Raw genomic sequence first — 19,478 nt, forward strand, 5'->3', positions numbered from 1 at the left:
TCCAAGACCCATCGTCATTGCTCCCTGTCACTCAGTGGCTGCTCTTACTGTCTCTGCAGTTATAGTGGGATTGGTGGTCCTGATGATGTCCATAACTGGGATTATGGGGTAAGAAATGAACCCATGTCACTGCACCACATGGATCCTGATGGGCCCTTATTAGTCCCAACAATTTAAGGCAGGAAAGAAAGAGGACCTCTCAGGCATATGGATGGCCAGAAATTCAAAAGGCAGTTGGAATTTTGAATTCAAAGCCATCTAAGATAACCACAGTATCCATAAAGAGTCGCCAGCTAGTGTCCCAACACCCACCATGAGCTATATCCTGGGGCCTGAAAGCGAAGGCTCTCCTCTAGACACAGCTTCCCTGAGGTCCAAGAGAGTACGCTTCCCTCGTGGTGACCTTGAGAACACCTAATGGTTTCTGCAGGCTGAGAGTGTGTGAGAACAAACCAACGTTCATGAGGCCAAAATGAGAGTACAGCCAAGACTTGGAATGGGGAAAGGAAAAAGTTCTAAGAACATGACTCAGTTCAGTTTGATTATGGGACCAGAGGGGATACTGAGAAAATAAAGTAACTGGCCATCAATTTCACTGGGCAAAAACAAATATATTCTTCAAATGGAAACCACAAGGGCAGACCAAAGCAAGGGGAAAGAAAGTTCAAGACTGGGTGACTAAGGGAGGCTTACCTGCTTACTGAATCACAGACTAAAAAAAAATGTGCTTCTTTTCAAACTGTTTGATGTTGGCTGACAAAGAAGAACTGTCTGGTAACATATATCAACAAATCTGAGAGTAATCAAGATTCTGAATGTTAAAGCATTTAATTACACTTCATAATGCTATCCTCTCTCTCCATAGGAAGGCTGACCTCAAGCCCTGTGATAACGAGCAAGAACCAGTGAGAAGCTAGGCATTCTCCAGCTTGGAACTGCTCACATTTGTGGTCCAACAATCTGTTGTGGGAGACTATCCTGAGCATTGTGGGATGCTGCAAAGAGTGGACATTTCAGTAAACATTTGCTGGATTCTACTGAAAGGATTTAAAGATGTTTAGCAGCATCCTTGGCCTTCACTCAGTAGATGCCAGCAGCACTCCCAAGTTGTGACAAACCAAAAAAGTTTCAGGACAGTGACAAATGTCCTCTGGAAGGGGCAAACTGTTCTCAACTGAGAACCACTACTCTAAACACATAGGTTCACCATGAAAAGTTACCTACATAGCTAAAAAATCACAGGGAACAAACAGAAATCCAGATTTAGAACAGAATCAACGAAGACACTCTCAAATCTCAGTTTCTGAACTCAGTCTGGGAACTGACACTAACTTACCAACCACAATGCACTCTAAGAACCACCAACAATAATAGTAGTGATGTTATTATATTTAATACCATTAAATATAGTCCAAGAGTCTTACATATACTATGTCTTTTCACCCCACAACAAACCCATAAAGTTTGCACTATTTTTATTCTCATTTTACAGATGAGGTATCTAAGGCACAAAAAGGTTATTTGCTCAAGAATAGTAAGTGAGAGTCAGGTTTCAAGCTAGGTGGTCTGCCCCCACAGTTCATTCATAATTTCATCACTATGTCAGACTATGCTCCACCCCCATGCTGGAAAGCTGTTAGATCTGCATCTTCTAATATGTAGTCAGTAGTCACATGTAGCTATATCATTTAATTTAATCAAAATTAAATATCATACCACTTTGGAAAACAGTCTGGCAGTTCCTCAAAAGGTTACATATAGCATTACCACATGACCCAGCAATTCCACTGTTATACAATTTAGTATTAATCGGCCATAAAAATGAATGAAAAACTGATACATACAATGACATACTGATCAATCAACAAGGATGACTCTTAAAAACATTACGCTAAGTGAAAGAAGCCTGTCACAAAGACCCACATAGTATATGATTCCATAATAGGCAAATCCATAGAGACAGAAAATAGATTAGTGGTTGTCAGCCGCTGGGGGAGGAAGGGGTAGAATGGGGAGGGCCTGCTAATGGCAATAGGGTTTCTTTTGGGGGCGATGAAAATGTTCTAAAGTTAGATAATGGTGATGGTCACACAATTTTGTGATTTACTAAAAAGCCATTCATGTAGACTTTCAAAGGGTGAATCCTTTGACGGGTAATTATATCTCCAAAATGCTGATATAAAAAATTAAATGTCATTAAAAATTCAGTTCCTGTTATCCTAGCTGCATTTCGAGTGCTCAACAGCCACATGTGGCTAAGTGGCTACAAAAATAAACGGTGCAGATATAGATCACTTCCAACATCACAGCAAGTTCTACTGGACAGCACTGCTTCAATGAATGGATAAAAGGCCTCCTTACCACCTAACCACAGTCCATCTTTCAAGTCTTACCTACTTTCACATTCCTCAACACACCCACATACGGAGTTTCCGCCACAGACTACATGCCACCTCCCAACGCTTGCTCCATTTTCGCTTTCATACTGCAATGGGCTTTCCCCACCTTCCTGGTCCACAGATACCCTACTTATTCTTATCAACCTTTAAAGCCCGCCCAAATGCCTCTTCCTCCCCGAAACTTTCCCTCGATCCCCACCTTCCCCTGGTCCTAGCAAAATCGGTTGCTCCCACTGGCCTTTGTTTGCATTTCCATTACAGCATTGATCCCTCTGGATTACAAATCATTGTGTGCATTATCTGCCTTTCCCACAAGATTACCAGCTCCTTGAGGACAGGGATTCTGTTGTTACTCATCTGAGGGTTCCCAATGCCTAGCGATAACAGCTGCAAAGAGCAGACCTTTCGGTAAATGTTTGCTGAATTCTACTGAAAGGATTTACAGAAACAGCAAGGTATTGATTTTGACAATTGCTCACTCTGGTGTGTAAAGCGGACTGAAAATTAGGGAAAGGGGATTAGAATCTAGAAGTTTCTTGTCCCACTATTCTGTAAGGAGCGATGGCGATTGCACTGAAATGCCATTTTTAAGAAAGAAGAGTGAAGTAGGGCTTCCGGATTGACTGCTGGGACAAGGAGGTGAGTAAAGGTGGGGGTGGGGAGCAAATGGGTATACTTAATTGAGGGATGTGGTATAAAAAGGAGCAGGAACTAGTGTCTCATCCAACTCGAAGTTTTAAGTGTGGCAGAGGAAAGGTAAGGACTGCATCTCGAGATTTGTGTCCAGGCCACTGGCTGAGTCACTTCATGGAAAAAGACTTTTCTACTAAAACTTTATGTTAAATAATAGTCAGACTTTTCTGGTTGAATCTAACCAACAATAGAAAGAAATTATGTATCTCAATCATAATTTATTTGGAAGAAACAAATGCCAAGGCCTTACTCTTTGGCAATGTTACTGTTTTTTTAATTCCTTATGGATTCAAGGAACCACACCTGAGTTGCAGTGACCAATAGGAGAGTTAAGTCTAAGATCCTAATCATAGAAAAGGTAATGAACCCTCCTGGGCCAAGATGGCAAGAAATGGCTGTTCCAGTGCAGGGCTAGTAAGAAGGAAAGCAAGCCACCTAATAATGTGTATTTCTGATAGTAAATGCATATGTAATAAAAAAAGCTGTATTTGATAGAGCCATTTCCAGAGGAAAAATGCAATGAGGTACCCATAAATTTCAATACGAAATGAGTACGGAGAGTCCTCAATTCAGAGTTAGCCAGAAACCATTTGTTGAAATAAGGACAGTTGAGTACCTACCTGAAGTACATCCTATGCCAAAATAGTCCATGAATTCTTTTTCTTTACAGATTTCTACAAGCCAAAAATCAACAAAAAGCAAACCAAAAACCAACTTGACTAAGTTGCGGTGGATTCAGTTAATAATTATATAACTACCATTCCAAAAGCCAAAATTCACGACAAAAATCTCACTATAGATTAGTACTCTCTGACAGAGACAGGGGTATGAGTTGGGGGTGGAAGTGTATGGGGTGAGGGGACAGGAAGAGGGAGACTACTTATTACAAAAACCTTCCTTTCTCTCCAGGAACTGTAACCACATAATAGCTGCTGGTCAATGCTCGCATCCATTCAAACGGAACAAAGTACAAAAGCCACCTTGTCCCCAAAATAAGTACTGGAAGTGCCAAAGAATAGATAAGAAAATGGCCTGTGATCAAACAAACATTGAAATCACTCCCACATCTTCTCGCCACCTCCCAGGTGCGCATGTTGTGGTAAAGAACCTCCCCTTGTCATCCTTATTCTTGCTAAAGAAATAGATGTGTTTCCCACCATTGACTCGGAGGCCCACCACTGCTCTCCACTGGGATGATGCAGTCCCCAGGCCAGGGCACCCACCTCCAAAGGCTCCAAGGTTCCTAAATCAACCCTCCAGCAATGTAATTTATTGGTTATTGGAAACAGCTTTTAGAAATACTTCTAGAAATAGAAACGTGCAAAGGAAAAGCCACAGTTTGCTCTATTGTTTTGTTCTGTCGGCATCTGTATTTTTTAACTTTACCAGTCCTGAGGGTTATAACTTTTCTAACAAAGAAAATTTATTTCTCCTGCCAGTTTATGATTTTAACTGGGAAAAAAAAGAACCCTAACAAAACTTGAAAGGTCCAGACCTAGAAAATGGAATACACTGGGCCAGAAAATAAGCTCTATTCCTTTCTCATGTTATTACTAATATACATAAATGTATTCGAGAGGAGGCACAGGATACTTCAACAGACAAGTTATGGTATAGCCATACAATGGAAAACTGTCCATCCATAAAAAGGAATAAAGCACTGGTCCGTGCCACAATGAACCTCAAAAACATTATGCTAAGTGAAAGAAGCCAGAGACAAAAGATCACATATTGTAGGATTCCATTTCTATGAAATATCCTGAATAGGTAAAGCTATAGACACAGAAAGCAGACTGGTGGTTGCCAGTGGCTGGGGGAAGGGGAGAAGAGGGAGGAACTGCTTAATGGGTAGGGGGTTTCTTTTCCAGGTGATGAAAATGTTTTGGAACTAGATAGAGGTGGTGATTGCACAAAACTGTGAATGTACCAAACACCAATGAATTGTTCTCTTTAAAATGGTTAAATGGTTTTAAATAGTTTGTGTTATGTGAATGCCATGTCATGTCATTTAAAAAATTAATTTTTAAAATAGAGGATACTAATAGGCAAAACAAAGATGCATATAGTACATGAATAGGTACCCCATAAACTCCTAGGGAAAAGATAAATATTTCTGTTGGCACTTTGCTTCTACTCTTGATCACAAAAAGTTCAAGCACTAAGCTGTACAGTCTCTGCCATCATGCCGTGTGTGTGTGTGTGTGTGTGTGTGTGTGTGTGTGTGTGTGTGTGTGTGTGTGTGTCTCTCTTTCTGAAAAGACAGAGAAGTGAACAGAAAGTGAAGAAAACAGAATGGGCCTGGCCAAATGAAAGGGAAGGAGGGGCGATTCCCCCTACTGCACCCCACCCAACTTGGCACCAGGAGTAACGCTCCCATTAGGGTTTCGAAATGCCAGCAAGAGCTGGAATCAGCACAAGCCAGCTTCTTGCCTGGATAAAAGCAAGCCACCCAGCAAGAAGAGCTGGGGTGCTCCATTTGCTGCCCGTACTGGCATCAGCATCACCCTTTGCTCAAAAGCCTTGAGCTGGCCCAGATCAGCACCAGTGACTGGCTCTCCCAGGCCAGCCAGCCTGGCAGTAAGAGCTTATCAGAGCTCAAGTGGACCCTTCTCCTGAGGGGTCCCGGTCTACTTCATTCCACATGCCTTCCAAGAGTGTTGCCTCCAACCACGTAACTCCAACATCATTAAAAATGGTGCCCTCAGATTTTTTTCCTGTCCAGCCTGAAATAAATATCTTCTCAGCCCCTCCTCCCTCTCAGGCCAGCACAATAGTCCACATACCCTAACTCGCACAGACGTACACGCGGCATCGCTACCTAGACTTGCTCCACCGGGGGACACAAAAGAACCTCCAATGCCCTAGGTTGGCACCACTATCCAATCATGGTCTTCCCTGCCCACCTGACCTAACTGCCATCCCAAAGCCCCCTCACTCGTCTGGCACTATGCCTCTGCCACCTCCCTAACATCAAAACAGGTGTCCCTCAGCTAAACATCGACGCCCCCTTAGAGCCTGTCCACTCCACGCATGGATGTCCCTCTTGGGACCTCTAGACTCTTGGCAACAACACTCCTTCAGCCCTCTTCAGCCAGGCGGCGACGCCATCTCCAGCCCCCTCTCCAGCCAGGCCTCGACGACCCCCAGGCCCCAGCCTGGCGCGGACGCCCCCTCCCCCTTACCTGCGGGGGTTCAGCCCTGGCTGACAGGGGGCTGGGCAGCGCCTGGAGGAGCAGGAGCGCCATGCCACCCAGGAGCCTTCTCCTCTCCATCCCCCTCCTGCTCCTGCTCCTCCGCCACGGCGCCGCCACCTCCCTCCTCCTCCCTCTCCTCCTCTTCCCTCTTCTTCCTTCTTTCCTTCTTTTCCTGTTTCACTCTCCCCTCCCGCTTCCGGCTCTGCTCCACCCCGCCCCGGCCTAAACACCCTCCCAGACACTGGGGAGGTTCTCTAGTTTCAGAGTCTCATTGGCCTCTGCCCTTCATCCATTGATCAAAATAGCTGTCGATCAAATCGAAGTCCCGCCCCCAAGGCAACAGATGACTTGAGGGATCCAGCCAATGAAAAGTAGGAGGAAGCTGGGCCATCTTGAGTGTTGCGAGGCAGTGTAAATACATCCCACTCCCCAGAGAGTGGCGGAAGTGGCTACAATTGGGGGCGGGGCCACCTAGAACGTGTGTATTGAATGCTACTTCAGATACAGCCATCTTGAGTGTGGCGGAAGTAATGTATTTCCACAGTTTGGCAAAAAGAGAAAGGGTATAGTGTTTCTAGAGGCTGTTGCCAAAAAGCTGGTGGTTTTTATTTTTATTTTTTTTTAAGAAGGTAACGCAGCGCTCCTAAGGAGGAAAACGACTGCAATCTAAAATCTTTCTATGTCTTTTGTCTTGAAACAGCCTCACTATTTCTCGTCTCCCACTGTCCTATCAGTAGCTTAAGTCAATTTAAATTCCCAATGAAATAGTACCTTTACCTGAGGCACAGTGCTTTGTCACCCCAAGTTTCAGGGACACAATTCTACTGACTGTACTTTAGAAATAGCTCTGAAGTCACTCTCATTTCTTCGATCCATGTTCTTATCTTTTGGCTAAATAGAAATGGTCTCCCTGCTGCCCTGCCAGTTGCGGTTCTTCCCTCCTGAATTCCTTTCACACACCACAGCAAGGGTGCTCTACTACACGCACACACACAAAAATCAATGTCTCATGACTTTTCCTCTTAAAATACCTAAACAACCTACAGGCTATATAATCCAAACTTCTCAGTTTAGTCCTGTGTCCTGGTTCCTGCATTCTTTATCTCACTCTCTGCCACCCACACATTCTCCCACACATTTTGCTCATACTAAACACTTAAGAGATCCTCAGTGTGCTGTGCTATATAGTACACCTAACTTCATTTCTATATTGCACATACAGTTCCCTGTTTATAAACTCCTAGTTCCCACCCCCTTGTTTCTTCTGGATTCACATAACACTCCCCTGACAGTGTAATCTGTATCTGCCTGGCTCACTTCTTCTACTAAATCTGCAGCTTTTTGTATGGCATACCAGGTCTTACTCATTTTTTAAGAAATCACTACAACATCCTATACCCAGTCAGGACCCAATCATAACCTTAATCAATGTTGGTAAAATAAATGAACAAATGAAGACCTATGGCAGAGAAGCCAGCTGCCCGTAGCTGCTAATTTCCTCTCAAAAACCTGCCAAAGCATTAAACAGCCTCACCCAGTTAGTCCCATTGAGTCTACAAGGAGTTTGTTTTTGACTTAAATAGCGCCAAAGCAGAAAACAAGAATGAGAAAATTGGTTTTGCCCCAGCAATAAGAATTTCCATAGTTCTGCCTCTCTCTTGATCCTGCTTCCCCAAGTGCTGCAAAATGTGACAAGTGTTCTTGCCAATGCCAAGTGTATTAGAAATTCATCCCACAATCAAGCTTCCAAGGGGAAGAGAAAAGATTGAATACTAAGCAAGAGCCCAATTATTTTCACAGAACAGGGTCTCAACCCTGGCCTTAAGGAATATTTCCTCCACATAAAGACTAGGTATCTTCATTAGGAAACCTTAGTGGTTTCAATTTGGCAAGCACAGAGGATTTTATCCCAACTTCCCTTTCTCCCTTTACCTGAAAGCTCAAAGTGAGCTATTGGACAGGACAGACACTAAACCCTGCAGTCTAGTCTACATTAGCACTTCCCACACCAAGGTATTTTAGTTACTCTAATCTTTCCACATCCCACAGGAGCCAGCTCAAAGAAAGCCTTACAAAATGGAGTTGAGATGCAGTTTCAGTGAACACTTTTAAAAGTGCCTCTGAACTATAGCCACTACATACTCCAGACTTTTCCAAGAGTAACTGTCTATGAAAACAGGAGGAATGCCAGGAGGCTTAAGGAGCTGGGAAGGAAAGGGAAAGTTTGATTATTGAAAGAACACCAGTGTGGAACTGCTTCTGAGCTCTGGTGAGGTTTTTCCTATTTGCCTTTGGAAATGAGCAAAACTGAAGCCAGATCTCTTATCCTAAGAAAGCTAGCTCAAAGACACAGACCGTTCTGTTCAGACATCAACTAAAATCAAATTGCATGCAGTACAGCATGGATGAACTTTGAAAACATTATGCTAAGTGAAAGAAGCCAGAACGGGTCACACACTGTGTGATTCCATTTATACGAAATGTCCAGAATAGGAAAATCTATAGAGACAGAAAGTGGATTAGAGGTTGTGAGGGGCAGGGGCTGGGGCTGGGGCTGGGACATAAGGGGAGTGACTGCTACTGTGTAGTTTCTTTTGGGGGTAATTAAAATGTCCTGGAATTAGATAGTGACGATGGTCATACAACTTTGTGAGTATACTAAAAACCACTAATTGTATGTACACTTTAAAAAGATGAATTTGTTATACGAATTATATATTAATTTTAAAAAATGAGGGAAAATCAAATGACAGCCAGTTATTTGACCTCAGGGAGGCCCTCTCTCTTTAGAGCAGAGGTCCTTAAGAGTGTGGACCCCAGAGCAACAGAATCGCCCGACACTGGAAAATTACCAGAAATGCAAATTCTCAAACTCCACCCCAGGCCTACATAATTGGAAATTCTGGGGATGGGGCCCTACAATTTGTTTTAACAAGCCTTCCAGGTGATCCTGATGCATATTTTTAAGAACGATTTCTCCAGGGGAAACTTTGTGTAAAGGGTCAGAGAATAAATATTTTAGGCTTTGTACACCACATACATTGGGTCTCTGTCACAGTGTTTTTATTTCACAACTCTTTAAAAATATAAAAACCATTCTCATTTTCCAGGCACATAAAAACAGGTAGCAGACAGATTTGGGCCCTTGAGCCATGGTTTGCCAGCTCCTGCTTTGAGGCAACACAGCTCCCATTCTAAGAGACTTCTGCAGCTTCTAGCAAAGACAGGTGGATTTTTCCTCAGTAATAAGCAAAATAAACAATGGCCGCCCAGCTTCAGACAGGCAGGTCCTCTTAGAGTTGTGATATCCTTTTCCATGCCAAGGACAAAGGCCAGAACCTGCTTTTCATTCAGGCATTATTAATTCAGTCTGCAGACAGCTTGGTGTGCTATTTCAAGAAATTTATTCAATTCACAGTGATATCCTTTGAATGATCAGTAAATTCTACTAGACAACTTATACAGACATCCACCCCAGGTAAACCCACAACAGTTCCCTAGAGAGCTTGAGAAATCACCTACAGCAGCCAAGTTGGGAAGGGCAGTGGCTGTGCTTTGTTGTGTCCTTTAAGGCTTTTTGGTCCTCGCTGATTTCCTCTTAGAGGAGTCCAAATAAAACTTCCTTTTCCTGGTCAGTACACACCAGTCTTTCTTTGGTGTTTAACCCAACAGGCTGAGGAAAGGAGGCAGCCAGGAAATTATACCCATTAAAATGTGTGGCTAACGTTTACATACATCCTTTTTACTCACAGTTAGTAGAATTATCTTTTAAACACACAGAAGTAAAATCGGACATGGTTTCCCAGCAGGATATCAAAGTTAGTATCACTTGACAGGGCTTGAAGCGCTGTGGAACTCTGCTGCCTCACACAATGACTTTTTTTGGCACAAAGAACTCCTGGGTGCCTGATAAACTCAAGGTTAGCAGTACTCCCAAAGAACCTTTCCAACTGGGGCAGTGGGGAGGAGGATGAGGAAGAGTGGAGATGAGCCCCAAGGTGACACTGACTAGGCCCTCCCCCTTCCTGAGTTGGCTAGAACTGCATGGATAAAGGTTCCATAGCTTGAGAGATAATGAGGAAGGGAAGAGGAAAGAAAGGTAGAAGCTTCTTTGTCCCAGGAGCTCTTCCTCAATCCTGGCTAGAACCAGAAGCCCAAAGACTTCCTAATTTTTCCAAATGTTTTGCTTGAGTGTCGCCCTCATGCCCCACCAACTTCTCTCTGTAGGGGACTCAGCTCCTGGTCTCCAGGGGATGAGAGTTAAGCGGGGAGCTGATAGAAGACTTGGTCTTTCTCCCCTTGTTCACTTTCATCCCCTGGAGCCCAATAAACCAAGTGCCTGAGTAGAAGCAGGAGGCACCCTCGCGCCCCCGACTACCACCACCGCACGCAGACCCACCCTGGCCTTCCGGCCCTGTTGGCAAAGAGGAAGGGGGGCACAGGTCTACACAGCAGGTAAGGAGGAGCCTGGTGAATATGGGTATAGACTGGTCCTTGCTGGGGTAGGGCATTTAGAGACCCTTATTGAAGTAGACGTAAGGTACGAGTTCTCCGTACTTGGCCTTGATGGTGTCTTGGAGCTCTGGTTCCAGATAGGAAACTGGCAATTTGCTGAGAAGAGAGAAGGGGGTTATGAGCCTGCCACCTGGATAACAGCAGCAAATTACCCTTAGATAAAGTCCAACTCCAATGCCCCCTCTAAGAAACCCTTTCCAATTTCTCCATCAGAATCAGTAATGGCCTCTGTACACCACAATATGTTACTTTTACCTCTGTTCAGGCCTGACTTGGTTCTCTCGGCACTAAGCTTCCATCTGCTCCACAAGATTACAAGCAAAGCTCTCAGAACTCAGGGAATGCCCAGCAGATGACTGCTGAGTTGACTAAGGGGAGACTGGCACATCCAAGCTATGCCTGGGCTCCTGGAGCTAGTCCTTCTCCCCAACCAAGTCTGACGCTTCCCTTCCCCTTGCCTTCCTCCCTTTTCTCCTCACCTCCCCTTCCATGACATGCAAGTGGAGAGGTCCAAGTGATCTGGCAAACATGAGCCAAAATCAGTACGTGTCCCCTTGTTCAGTCTCAAAGCCCAGGCAAGAGAGATGTACCTAAGAACCCGCCCAGCAGGGACAGCCCCTTGTTGTTTCCCCCACCTTCTCTCCAAGGCAGTCCTTGCTCCACTGGGAGGGAGCAATTCATCCCTCTGCCCCTTAGCATGTGCCTGGTTTCCATTCATATGGGCTTAAGAGGCCCAGAGTTAAGGCCGATGGGCACTTGTCCCTGGACAAATACTGCCCTTCCTGGCCCTCCCCCGCTCCTTCACGACAGCAAGCAGGTCAGGGAGGGCAGAGACAGGATATCTGGCCAAACAAAGTGAGGCATGAGCAGCTGATACCATTTCTGCGGGAAGAGCCCACATGCCACCGGCACCATGAAGATGAGGCTGAAAGGAAGGAGAAACCAACGTGTTAGGGGGCATCTCCCCACGGGCCCCCCCACGCCCCGTCCCTGGGGCCCTCGCAGCGGGCAGAGACGCCCCTTCACCTGGCCTGCTTCCCACAGCACCTCTCCCTCCACCCCTTCTCCAGCCTCCCAGTGCCAGGATGCTCATTTCAGCACAGGAGAAAATCAGTCCCCTCAACGCCCCCATCCACCCCTGTCATTCAAGCAGATGAAGAAGACAATGATGTCCCTGGGGAGTGCGAGCAGCAGCCCTAAGGACCACAGGCACCCGCGGATGTGCAGGGAAAGCAGCGAGGGGTGTGAACCCTAAGGTCTTGCTCCTCTATTCTGTGAACAGCTGGATGTCAGAGAACAGCAAAGGGCAGGGTTTTTCAAACTTCGATGTGCCTACGGACAGCTCCAGGAGCTTGTAAAAATGCAGACCTGATTCAGCAGGTCTGGGGAAGGGCTTGAGAGTCTTTATTTCTAACCAGTTCTCAGATGTGGGTCCAGGAGCATGTCCTCCAGGAGTCTTAACAGACCTGGGTTCATAACCCAGCTTTGCTGCTTACTAAACGAGCAGTCTGGGCACATCACCTCTGAGGCAGCCAAGGGAGGACAAGAGTGCCTACTTTGCAGGGTTAGTGTGAAGACCCGATAACACATGTACAGCACGCAGCCCCTGGTAACTGCTCATTCAGTGGTAACTCAATAGGCAGAAGATAGCATAGCACGTTAGACTGCCGAGGACCAATCACGGCTCCAGCAATTACCAGCTATGTACCCTGGGGCAAGTTCCTTCATCTCTCTAAGCCTCAGTTTCTTTTTTTGTAAAAGATGATGATGACAGTATATACACCTCCAGGGCTGAGGTTATTAAGTGAAGTTATAGCTGTGAAGCATTGGCACAGAGGGCACTTTCAGTCAATGATAGTTGTTGCCACCATCATTAGCCCAGTAGCCCTGCGAAACACAATTAATGGTAGGACATGTCCAGCCGATGGCAGGCACCTAAGATGCTGCCATGACGTGGGGTGTTTTCCTCCTGGGTCAGGCTGGGACACTTGACAGCCCCAGGCTGTCACATCATTTTTGTCTCTTCATTTATTTTATCTATTTATCTATCTGTTTTATTGAAATATGACTGACATAAAACATTGTACAAGTTTAAGATGTATGTGTGGATTTGATATATTTATATATTACAATGACACCTCTATCATGTCAAATAATTATCATTTCTTTTTTGTGGTAAGATTGTCTCCTCATTTTTGTCTCTTCTTAAGGCTTGAAGTCACAGGGGAGATCTTGGGACAGGAGGGCACCCAAGCACTCTGCTTCTCATACGGATGTGTGCATGAACCCTAGGCGGCCCGGCACCCTCCAAAAAGATGGGGCAAGAGCTCTCCAGACGGGACACAGGTGTTCTGAGCCTGGGTACCTTGGAAGTCAGGTAAAGGAGTCCATGTTCTCCAACAAGGGTGAAACAAGAAGACAGATCTCGGGTGCCTCAGCCACCAGAGAACCCAAACCAAGAAAATACATTACTCACAAGCACCCAGACAGCGTAACCTGCAATGGCGCGTGCAGGACCTTGACTTTCTGCATAAAAACAAAAGAAAGACCCACATGGGACTTATATACCTTAAGATGAACCCCACACCTGCCCCACCTGCCCTGCCACCAATCAGCCAGCTGGACACCCACAGGTATGCACTGCTTGCCCTGAAGGGGAGAAGGGGCTCTCCTTGTTCTTCACAGACAAGATCGAACAACCGGCTGCGGTGTCTAAAGTGGGCAGCCGGTGGGGTCTGGTACAGGCTCTACGTGGGTGAGATGAAGGCGGGTAGCTAGAGGGAAGGATGAGGTGATCAGGAGCTCCTGCGTGTGGTTGGGGGACTCTGGGCAGGGAAGAGGCAAAAGGGAACACCACTCACCTTCATGAAATGCAGCTTCTCCAGCCTTTCCATGATGACCGGCAGCAAGACTGAAAGAGACCAGCAAGAAGCTAGGAAGACCTGTAAGATTCTCCTTAAGACCCCTTTCCCAAGTCAGATCAGGGACTGAACGATTCCCCCTCTCTCCCCAGAAGTTCCAGAAAATACTTCTCATTTGGGGGAAATATGGCAGCCTGTCCCCCGAGGCCCAGCAGAAGGGTGCTTCTCACACTTCTCAACCTGCCCCCCTGCAATAACAGCACATGTACTGCAGGCCCAAAGTGTCCTTCTCAAAACTCAAAACTATCCTTGAAGGCTCATGCAAACAGATTATGTACCCTACTTTCTAATGTGCCCTTGCTGGAGGCACAACCAGTAAAGGGGGGTTATTTCCTCTACCACAGTCTCCTCACACCCCGCACTGTGTTCAGCATGTTGAAAGTACTTAAGAAATATTTGTTGACTGAAAAGAACTTTCTCCCCCAAATCTCCGATTTTTACTGATGTTTTAGGAACTACAGTGGGGTTCTCTCATGGCTTTCAGCACTCAAGCAAACCAGCTAGAGAAGCATGGCTGTGGAGGCTGGGGTCCCACCTCCCACCCCAAAGCTGAGTGAGGCTGAGGCCTTCATCATGTGTTCCAGGCACCCCCAGGATGGGAAGGCTTCTCCATCTTACTCATGCCAGGGGCTGCCATAGTGATCCGAGAAATAACCACTTGGGTGATGCCGATGGCTGCAGCTCTCTGAGGGCAGAAAAGATTAAATTGTCAGAAATGACCTTATCCTGTATCCATGGGCTGCACCAGAGGGCTGGGTCAGGGTCACCGCCAAGTCTGAGCTGGTAAAGGGGAAGGGTTGGACCTGCCAGAGGCTGAGTAACCTCACCAGATCCTCTCCCACCCAGCCAGAGTTTTATGGCTTCAGTACCAGAAATGATGGAGAAAGGACATGAGAAATGTCCTAATCAGGGAAATGTAGAAAAAAATCAATGGGAATGAGAATGGAGTCAGGGGTATCCTATAATGGAGCCCAGGCCTCCTGACCACTATGGACAGGACCGGACTCGAGAGGAAATTCCCTCCTCCCACCCAGAGAAATGCCTCTGCTTACCCGGGAATGACCAATTTCATTGTGGTTCGTGTCCTTCACGCAGATGCCCTGGATGAGTTCCCTAAACAGAGACAGGAGTTGCTGGACTTGGGAAAGGGGTGCTAGAAGCCTGCCAGTGATGTGTCACGCCAGGGAACCAAGGGCTCTCGAGTGCTAGGAAGCCACCTCCTGTAGCCTGGCCCTGTGATCTTCCTTCTGCGCTCCAGTGAGGGCTATCTCAGAAGTGACCTAGGACAGTAGCTAAGAGAGCTAGCCCTACACCCAGAATGCCTAGGTTGAATCCTGAAACTGCAGAGTATGTGTCTCCTCGAGTCCTCTAAAGACTCAGTTCTCCTCATCTGCAAAATGGAGATAATCACGGCACTCACTTCATAGGACTTGGTGAGGATTAAACAGGATAATGCCTGCAACGTGCTTTCTTAGTCCAGTGTCTGACACTGAGTGACCGCACCATCAACAGTAGTTGCTCTGGCTGTTATACTCAGGCCAGTTCTTGACAGCACTCAAGCCAAGACCAGGTAAGTGGCTGGGACTCATTCATTTGTTGGGAAGGAGGAAATGGATGGGAGGAAGAAAGAGGAGAGGAGCAATGTGTACGCACAACTATTCTGGTAGTGTGCTCTTTCTGCCAGGGTGATAAATTTCCATTTACTAGTAGTCCCAAGAAAATGTGGCTTGTAGATATTAGTGATGATGATGAAGATGAGGATGACAACAGTAGCAATAACAGCTAACACTTATGTTGCATTTGTTACATTCTAGATACAATTCTGAGGGCTTTGCATGTATTACATCATTGAATCTTATAACAGAGGAACATCTATGCTTTCTCCTGTTAAGAAATAAGAACATGAGACACAATGGGTTTTTTCCTTTTACCTTTCCCGTCGCAAAGCTTAAAGCCAGGGTGCCTGGAAAACATCTATCTACTCCTCTGGCTTCTTTCAAAGCCTCTTGCTTCTGTTCTATCTTTGGATGCCTCACTCTGCTACATTTTATTCTGTAAGCCATTCTCAGGGCTTTGGAAGTAGGCAGAGTTCATAACTTAAATACAGTTGCAGTTGAAAGGACTTGATCTAGTATAAAATCCCACAGGTCCACCCTATCACCCCCCATTCCACACCACCCAAAAAATGACTCCCATAACACTCATTACAGATTAAAATGAGTTAGCCGCCCCTCCTGTGGCCAACAGTGCTAGAGCAACCAATCCTCAGGGACCCTACAGGGGCACAGCCTGGCCGACTTCCCCACACCCACCTCAGCCCAAAGAAATCACCCACTGCCATGGTTTCTTGCCTTGGTTTCCCTGCTGACCTCGAGGCTTGTAGGTAGGAAAAGAGACCCCTGTACTCACTGCTGTCTCATCATTGGGATGTTGACACAGTTAGCAGCAGCCACAGCAGCAAAAGGCACCCAGCGGCCCACCAGGGGTGGAGCTCTCTGTTGGGGGAAGGAAACAATGGGAGTTATTCAGGCTCCCTGCAAGATGGGAGTAGAGGGGCTTAAGGACCATAAAACAAGAAATCCTATCTCACTACTGCCACACACCCAGACACCCATCTGGGAACCCAAACTCCCTCAAAGGCCAGAGAAAGACCAACCTGGGGACAGCCCCGCAGTATTTCCCATGACGTGGCTGGGCTCTGGCCAGCTCACCTAGACTAGGGGAAATGCCTAGTTTTTCCTAAGACTTTGCTGCCCCCTTGTGGCCACCAAGCTCACAGCAGCCTAGACAGTAAGTACCTTTGTCAACATGTTCATGCCCACAGCAGTGGCCACCGCGGTGGTTGTGGCTGTGATGTAGGAAAGGGCCATCTGCCTAGTGAAGGAAAGAGATGCTTGGGAGTAGGGAGTCCTGATAGCTCAGCCCTGATGACCCATGGCTTGAGTGAGAAATTCTGGAAATGAGGCTTCATGTCAGAGAAGCTCATGTGATCTGTCCCCAGTGTTGTCTTGTGACTTCTCCAAACTCACGATGCTCTAGCCCCCTGGGCCTCCTTTCAGTATTTTAAACATGCCAAGCTTTTTCTACTTCAGAACCTCTGCACACTCCTGCTCCCCATCTGGGGAATCCTTCCCTGGGCTTTTTTTCCCAGAACTCAGCTGAAACGTCAGCTGTGCAGAAGGACCTCCCTGACCAGACTGTCTACATAGACACCTCTCTGCTGTTCTCTATCTTGTCACCTGTTTATTTCCTTAATGGCAGCAATCACAATCTGAGATTACTGCGATTGTTTCCTTAAAAGACCTTAAACCCTGCAAGAACAGGGACCACACACATCTTACTCAAATGTATCCCCAGCACCTAGAACCATGCCTGGCACATAAGACACACTCAAGAACTATTTGTACAATGAGTGTAGAAGAAAAGTCTGTAGAATTAATACATTTTGAATTGGTCTAGAAAGAAGATACTCTCTAGTTAGCCTAAGACAATACTTTCAAACCTGGAAAAGGGAGACTTGGTCACGTGCCCAGGGCAAGCCCCACCCAGGGAGGACTGACCACTCAGGAACCTTTTAGAAGGGCTGCTCCCTCAGAGGCAAAAAGACAGCCACCTGCTCCAGACCCACGTGGACAGCCCGGGGTTCAGGTCTCCTACCTGACGGACGTGGGGGAAGCTGCATTCCTGTTGGTGTAGTTGACCAAGGCATTGAAGGACTGGTTCACCCACTGCCAGAAGATGACCGCCGGCATCGTCCTACCAGCAAGGGAGGCCCGGCGAGGAGAGGGTGGAAGGGAGGGCTTGGTGTACATCAGTCAAACCACATTACCTGCTGTTTCCCAAACTGCTTTCATGCTGTTTTATGCACTTGGGCTTTTGCACAGGCTCACCCCTCTGCCTGGAATACACACGCGTGCATGCACGCACGCACGCACACACACACTCCGTTCCACACGTGGTCAAATCCTGCTGTTTAAATCCTCCATTCCATACGTGGTTAAATCATGTCCTCCTTGGAACCTGCTTTACCCTTACCCTGCCCTTCCTGAGGCACAGTCATTCCATGTCCCCTGCTCCCCCGACTCCATATTCTCACCTCAGCCTACTGCTTAGCAAACCGGGCTGTAACTGTTTACTTCTTGGTCACTTCAACAAAACTAGGAGCTCCTTAAGGGAGGGACTAAAGTCTTTATATTCTTGACACCTGGCTCAATAACTGGACAAATGAATGCACGAGGGAGGGAAGGGGAAAGAAGGAAGAGGGGGAGGGGGAGGAGTCCTACACTCAGCAGCTACAAAGTGTATTCTCTCCCAACTGGGCTGAAAGGGTCTTCCTAATTTTTTACTGGGATATTACAGTATAAAAATACATTAAATTCATTGTTGAAGAAGTATTTCTTAAAGAAGGAAATAGAATAGCTTATTTGTTGAGAGTTCTAAAAACGAACGCATCAGTCAAAATCCAGGCACCCATATATTTTGGCTGTGTAAACTTGGGCAAATTATATAACCTATCTAGAACCTCAGTTCCTTATATATAAAATGGAGATGATAACAGTACTCTCTGTAGGATTGTCAAAGATATTAAAGGAGGCAATATATGCAAAGAATTTAGCATGGTGCCTGGTATCTGATAAGGGATCAATAAAGATGGCCATAATTATGATTGTAATAGGGCTCCCTGAGCCCACCGGTGGAACAGTATATAATATGTACAGCTCCCTGATCCAAGCGGCTTACACCTCCCACTTCCTTGCTCCTGGGTCCCACCTGTAGAACTGAAGCATGAAGCCCGTGATGATCATACCGCCAGGGACCTGAAAGGACATCCGTCCAATGACGTTCATCTTCTCCCCAGTGTCAGGGTGGAAAGCCGAGTCATAGAGCTTCTTGGCATACAGCAGCTGCTCCACCTGGGTACCTGGGGGCACAATCCCCATCCTGCCACCAAGGACAATAGGCAGAGTTACCTCCCTGCCCCCCAACCCCGAGTCATCCTGCTCTCATTTCTCCCTCCTTCCTGAGATCTTTGCCTATTTCCTCATCTTCAGTTTGCATCTCCTCCCTAGAGGACCCACCAATGTTGCCCCGATGCTTCCGGCCCCCTCCCATAACCGCTCACCTGCTCTTCTCCACCATCACCTTGGCCCAGTCCAGCTCCCGCTCTGGTACCAGCACAGTGCGGGGGTCTGTGATATTGAAAAAGTGCTTCACCCGCCCCAAGAAAGTGCACTGGTCCCAACGGGGGGCATCGATGTTAAAGTCAGACAGGTCGGCCTCCATCTCGTTCACACACAACTGTGGACTTAAGGAACACAGGGAAAATGAAGACTGTTGCCCAAATCAAAGCCTGCCCTGAGCACCTCCCACTGTGATGGACTGCCTGCTTTCACCATTAATTGGCCCCATCAAACCCTGTTTAGGAAGGCTTCAGTGAAGAGTCACCAAACTGAGCAACTGGGTACCAACATGTGTTTCCTGAGTGCCTACTGGTGGCCAGCCCTGTGCTGATCATGCTGTGCGGGAGACTGGAAAAAGGGACAACACAGTGCCTGTCCTTGGGGAGATGAGTCTGACTGGGGAACAAGAGCCCGCCGGTGGAACAGTATATAATATGTACAGCAACAATGATATAGGAAGTGGCGGGGTGGGGTGGGTGCCGGGGGAACCTAGTAATCAAAGGGGACTTCCCAGAAGAGGTGGACTGTGGTGAGGCCCCAGCAGACAGAAGAGATTTGTCTGAAGGAGGTAGAAGG

At 46.7% G+C, this 19,478-nt stretch overlaps 2 protein-coding genes across 13 annotated transcripts in view; both read right to left on the bottom strand.

Annotated features, from left to right (window-relative positions):
* WBP1L (WW domain binding protein 1 like) overlaps nucleotides 1-6,492 on the bottom strand; it is a 59,822-nt gene extending 53,330 nt beyond the window's left edge. The window contains exon 1 of one of the 3 annotated variants that reach the window (XM_011385816.2): nucleotides 6,275-6,492. In XM_011385816.2, the coding sequence (XP_011384118.1) occupies nucleotides 6,275-6,364 (90 nt within the window). In that variant the 5' untranslated portion in view covers nucleotides 6,365-6,492. The remainder of the gene's footprint in view (nucleotides 1-6,274) is intronic. The other 2 variants (XM_023526297.1, XM_023526298.1) reach the window with 2 other exon arrangements.
* A 3,179-nt stretch (nucleotides 6,493-9,671) lies between these two features.
* The window catches only part of SFXN2 (sideroflexin 2), a 16,321-nt gene continuing 6,514 nt past the window's right edge, over nucleotides 9,672-19,478 (bottom strand). For 3 of the 10 annotated variants that reach the window (XM_011385817.2, XM_023526288.1, XM_011385818.2), the window contains 11 exons: nucleotides 18,845-19,027; nucleotides 18,493-18,663; nucleotides 17,380-17,478; nucleotides 16,521-16,596; nucleotides 16,132-16,217; nucleotides 14,775-14,835; nucleotides 14,341-14,407; nucleotides 13,663-13,712; nucleotides 13,278-13,327; nucleotides 11,679-11,726; nucleotides 9,672-10,897 (listed from right to left, as the gene is read on the bottom strand). In XM_011385817.2, the coding sequence (XP_011384119.1) occupies nucleotides 10,798-10,897; nucleotides 11,679-11,726; nucleotides 13,278-13,327; nucleotides 13,663-13,712; nucleotides 14,341-14,407; nucleotides 14,775-14,835; nucleotides 16,132-16,217; nucleotides 16,521-16,596; nucleotides 17,380-17,478; nucleotides 18,493-18,663; nucleotides 18,845-19,005 (969 nt within the window). In that variant the 5' untranslated portion in view covers nucleotides 19,006-19,027 and the 3' untranslated portion in view covers nucleotides 9,672-10,797. Of the gene's footprint in view, nucleotides 10,898-11,436; nucleotides 11,727-12,900; nucleotides 13,328-13,432; nucleotides 13,576-13,662; nucleotides 13,713-14,340; nucleotides 14,408-14,774; nucleotides 14,836-16,131; nucleotides 16,218-16,520; nucleotides 16,597-17,379; nucleotides 17,479-18,492; nucleotides 18,664-18,844; nucleotides 19,028-19,478 lie in introns of those variants that run through there. The other 7 variants (XM_023526286.1, XM_023526287.1, XR_897411.2 and 4 more) reach the window with 6 other exon arrangements.

The sequence above is a fragment of the Pteropus vampyrus genome, unplaced genomic scaffold (assembly GCF_000151845.1).
Source record: "Pteropus vampyrus isolate Shadow unplaced genomic scaffold, Pvam_2.0 Scaffold816, whole genome shotgun sequence".
Lineage (NCBI taxonomy): Eukaryota > Metazoa > Chordata > Mammalia > Chiroptera > Pteropodidae > Pteropus > Pteropus vampyrus.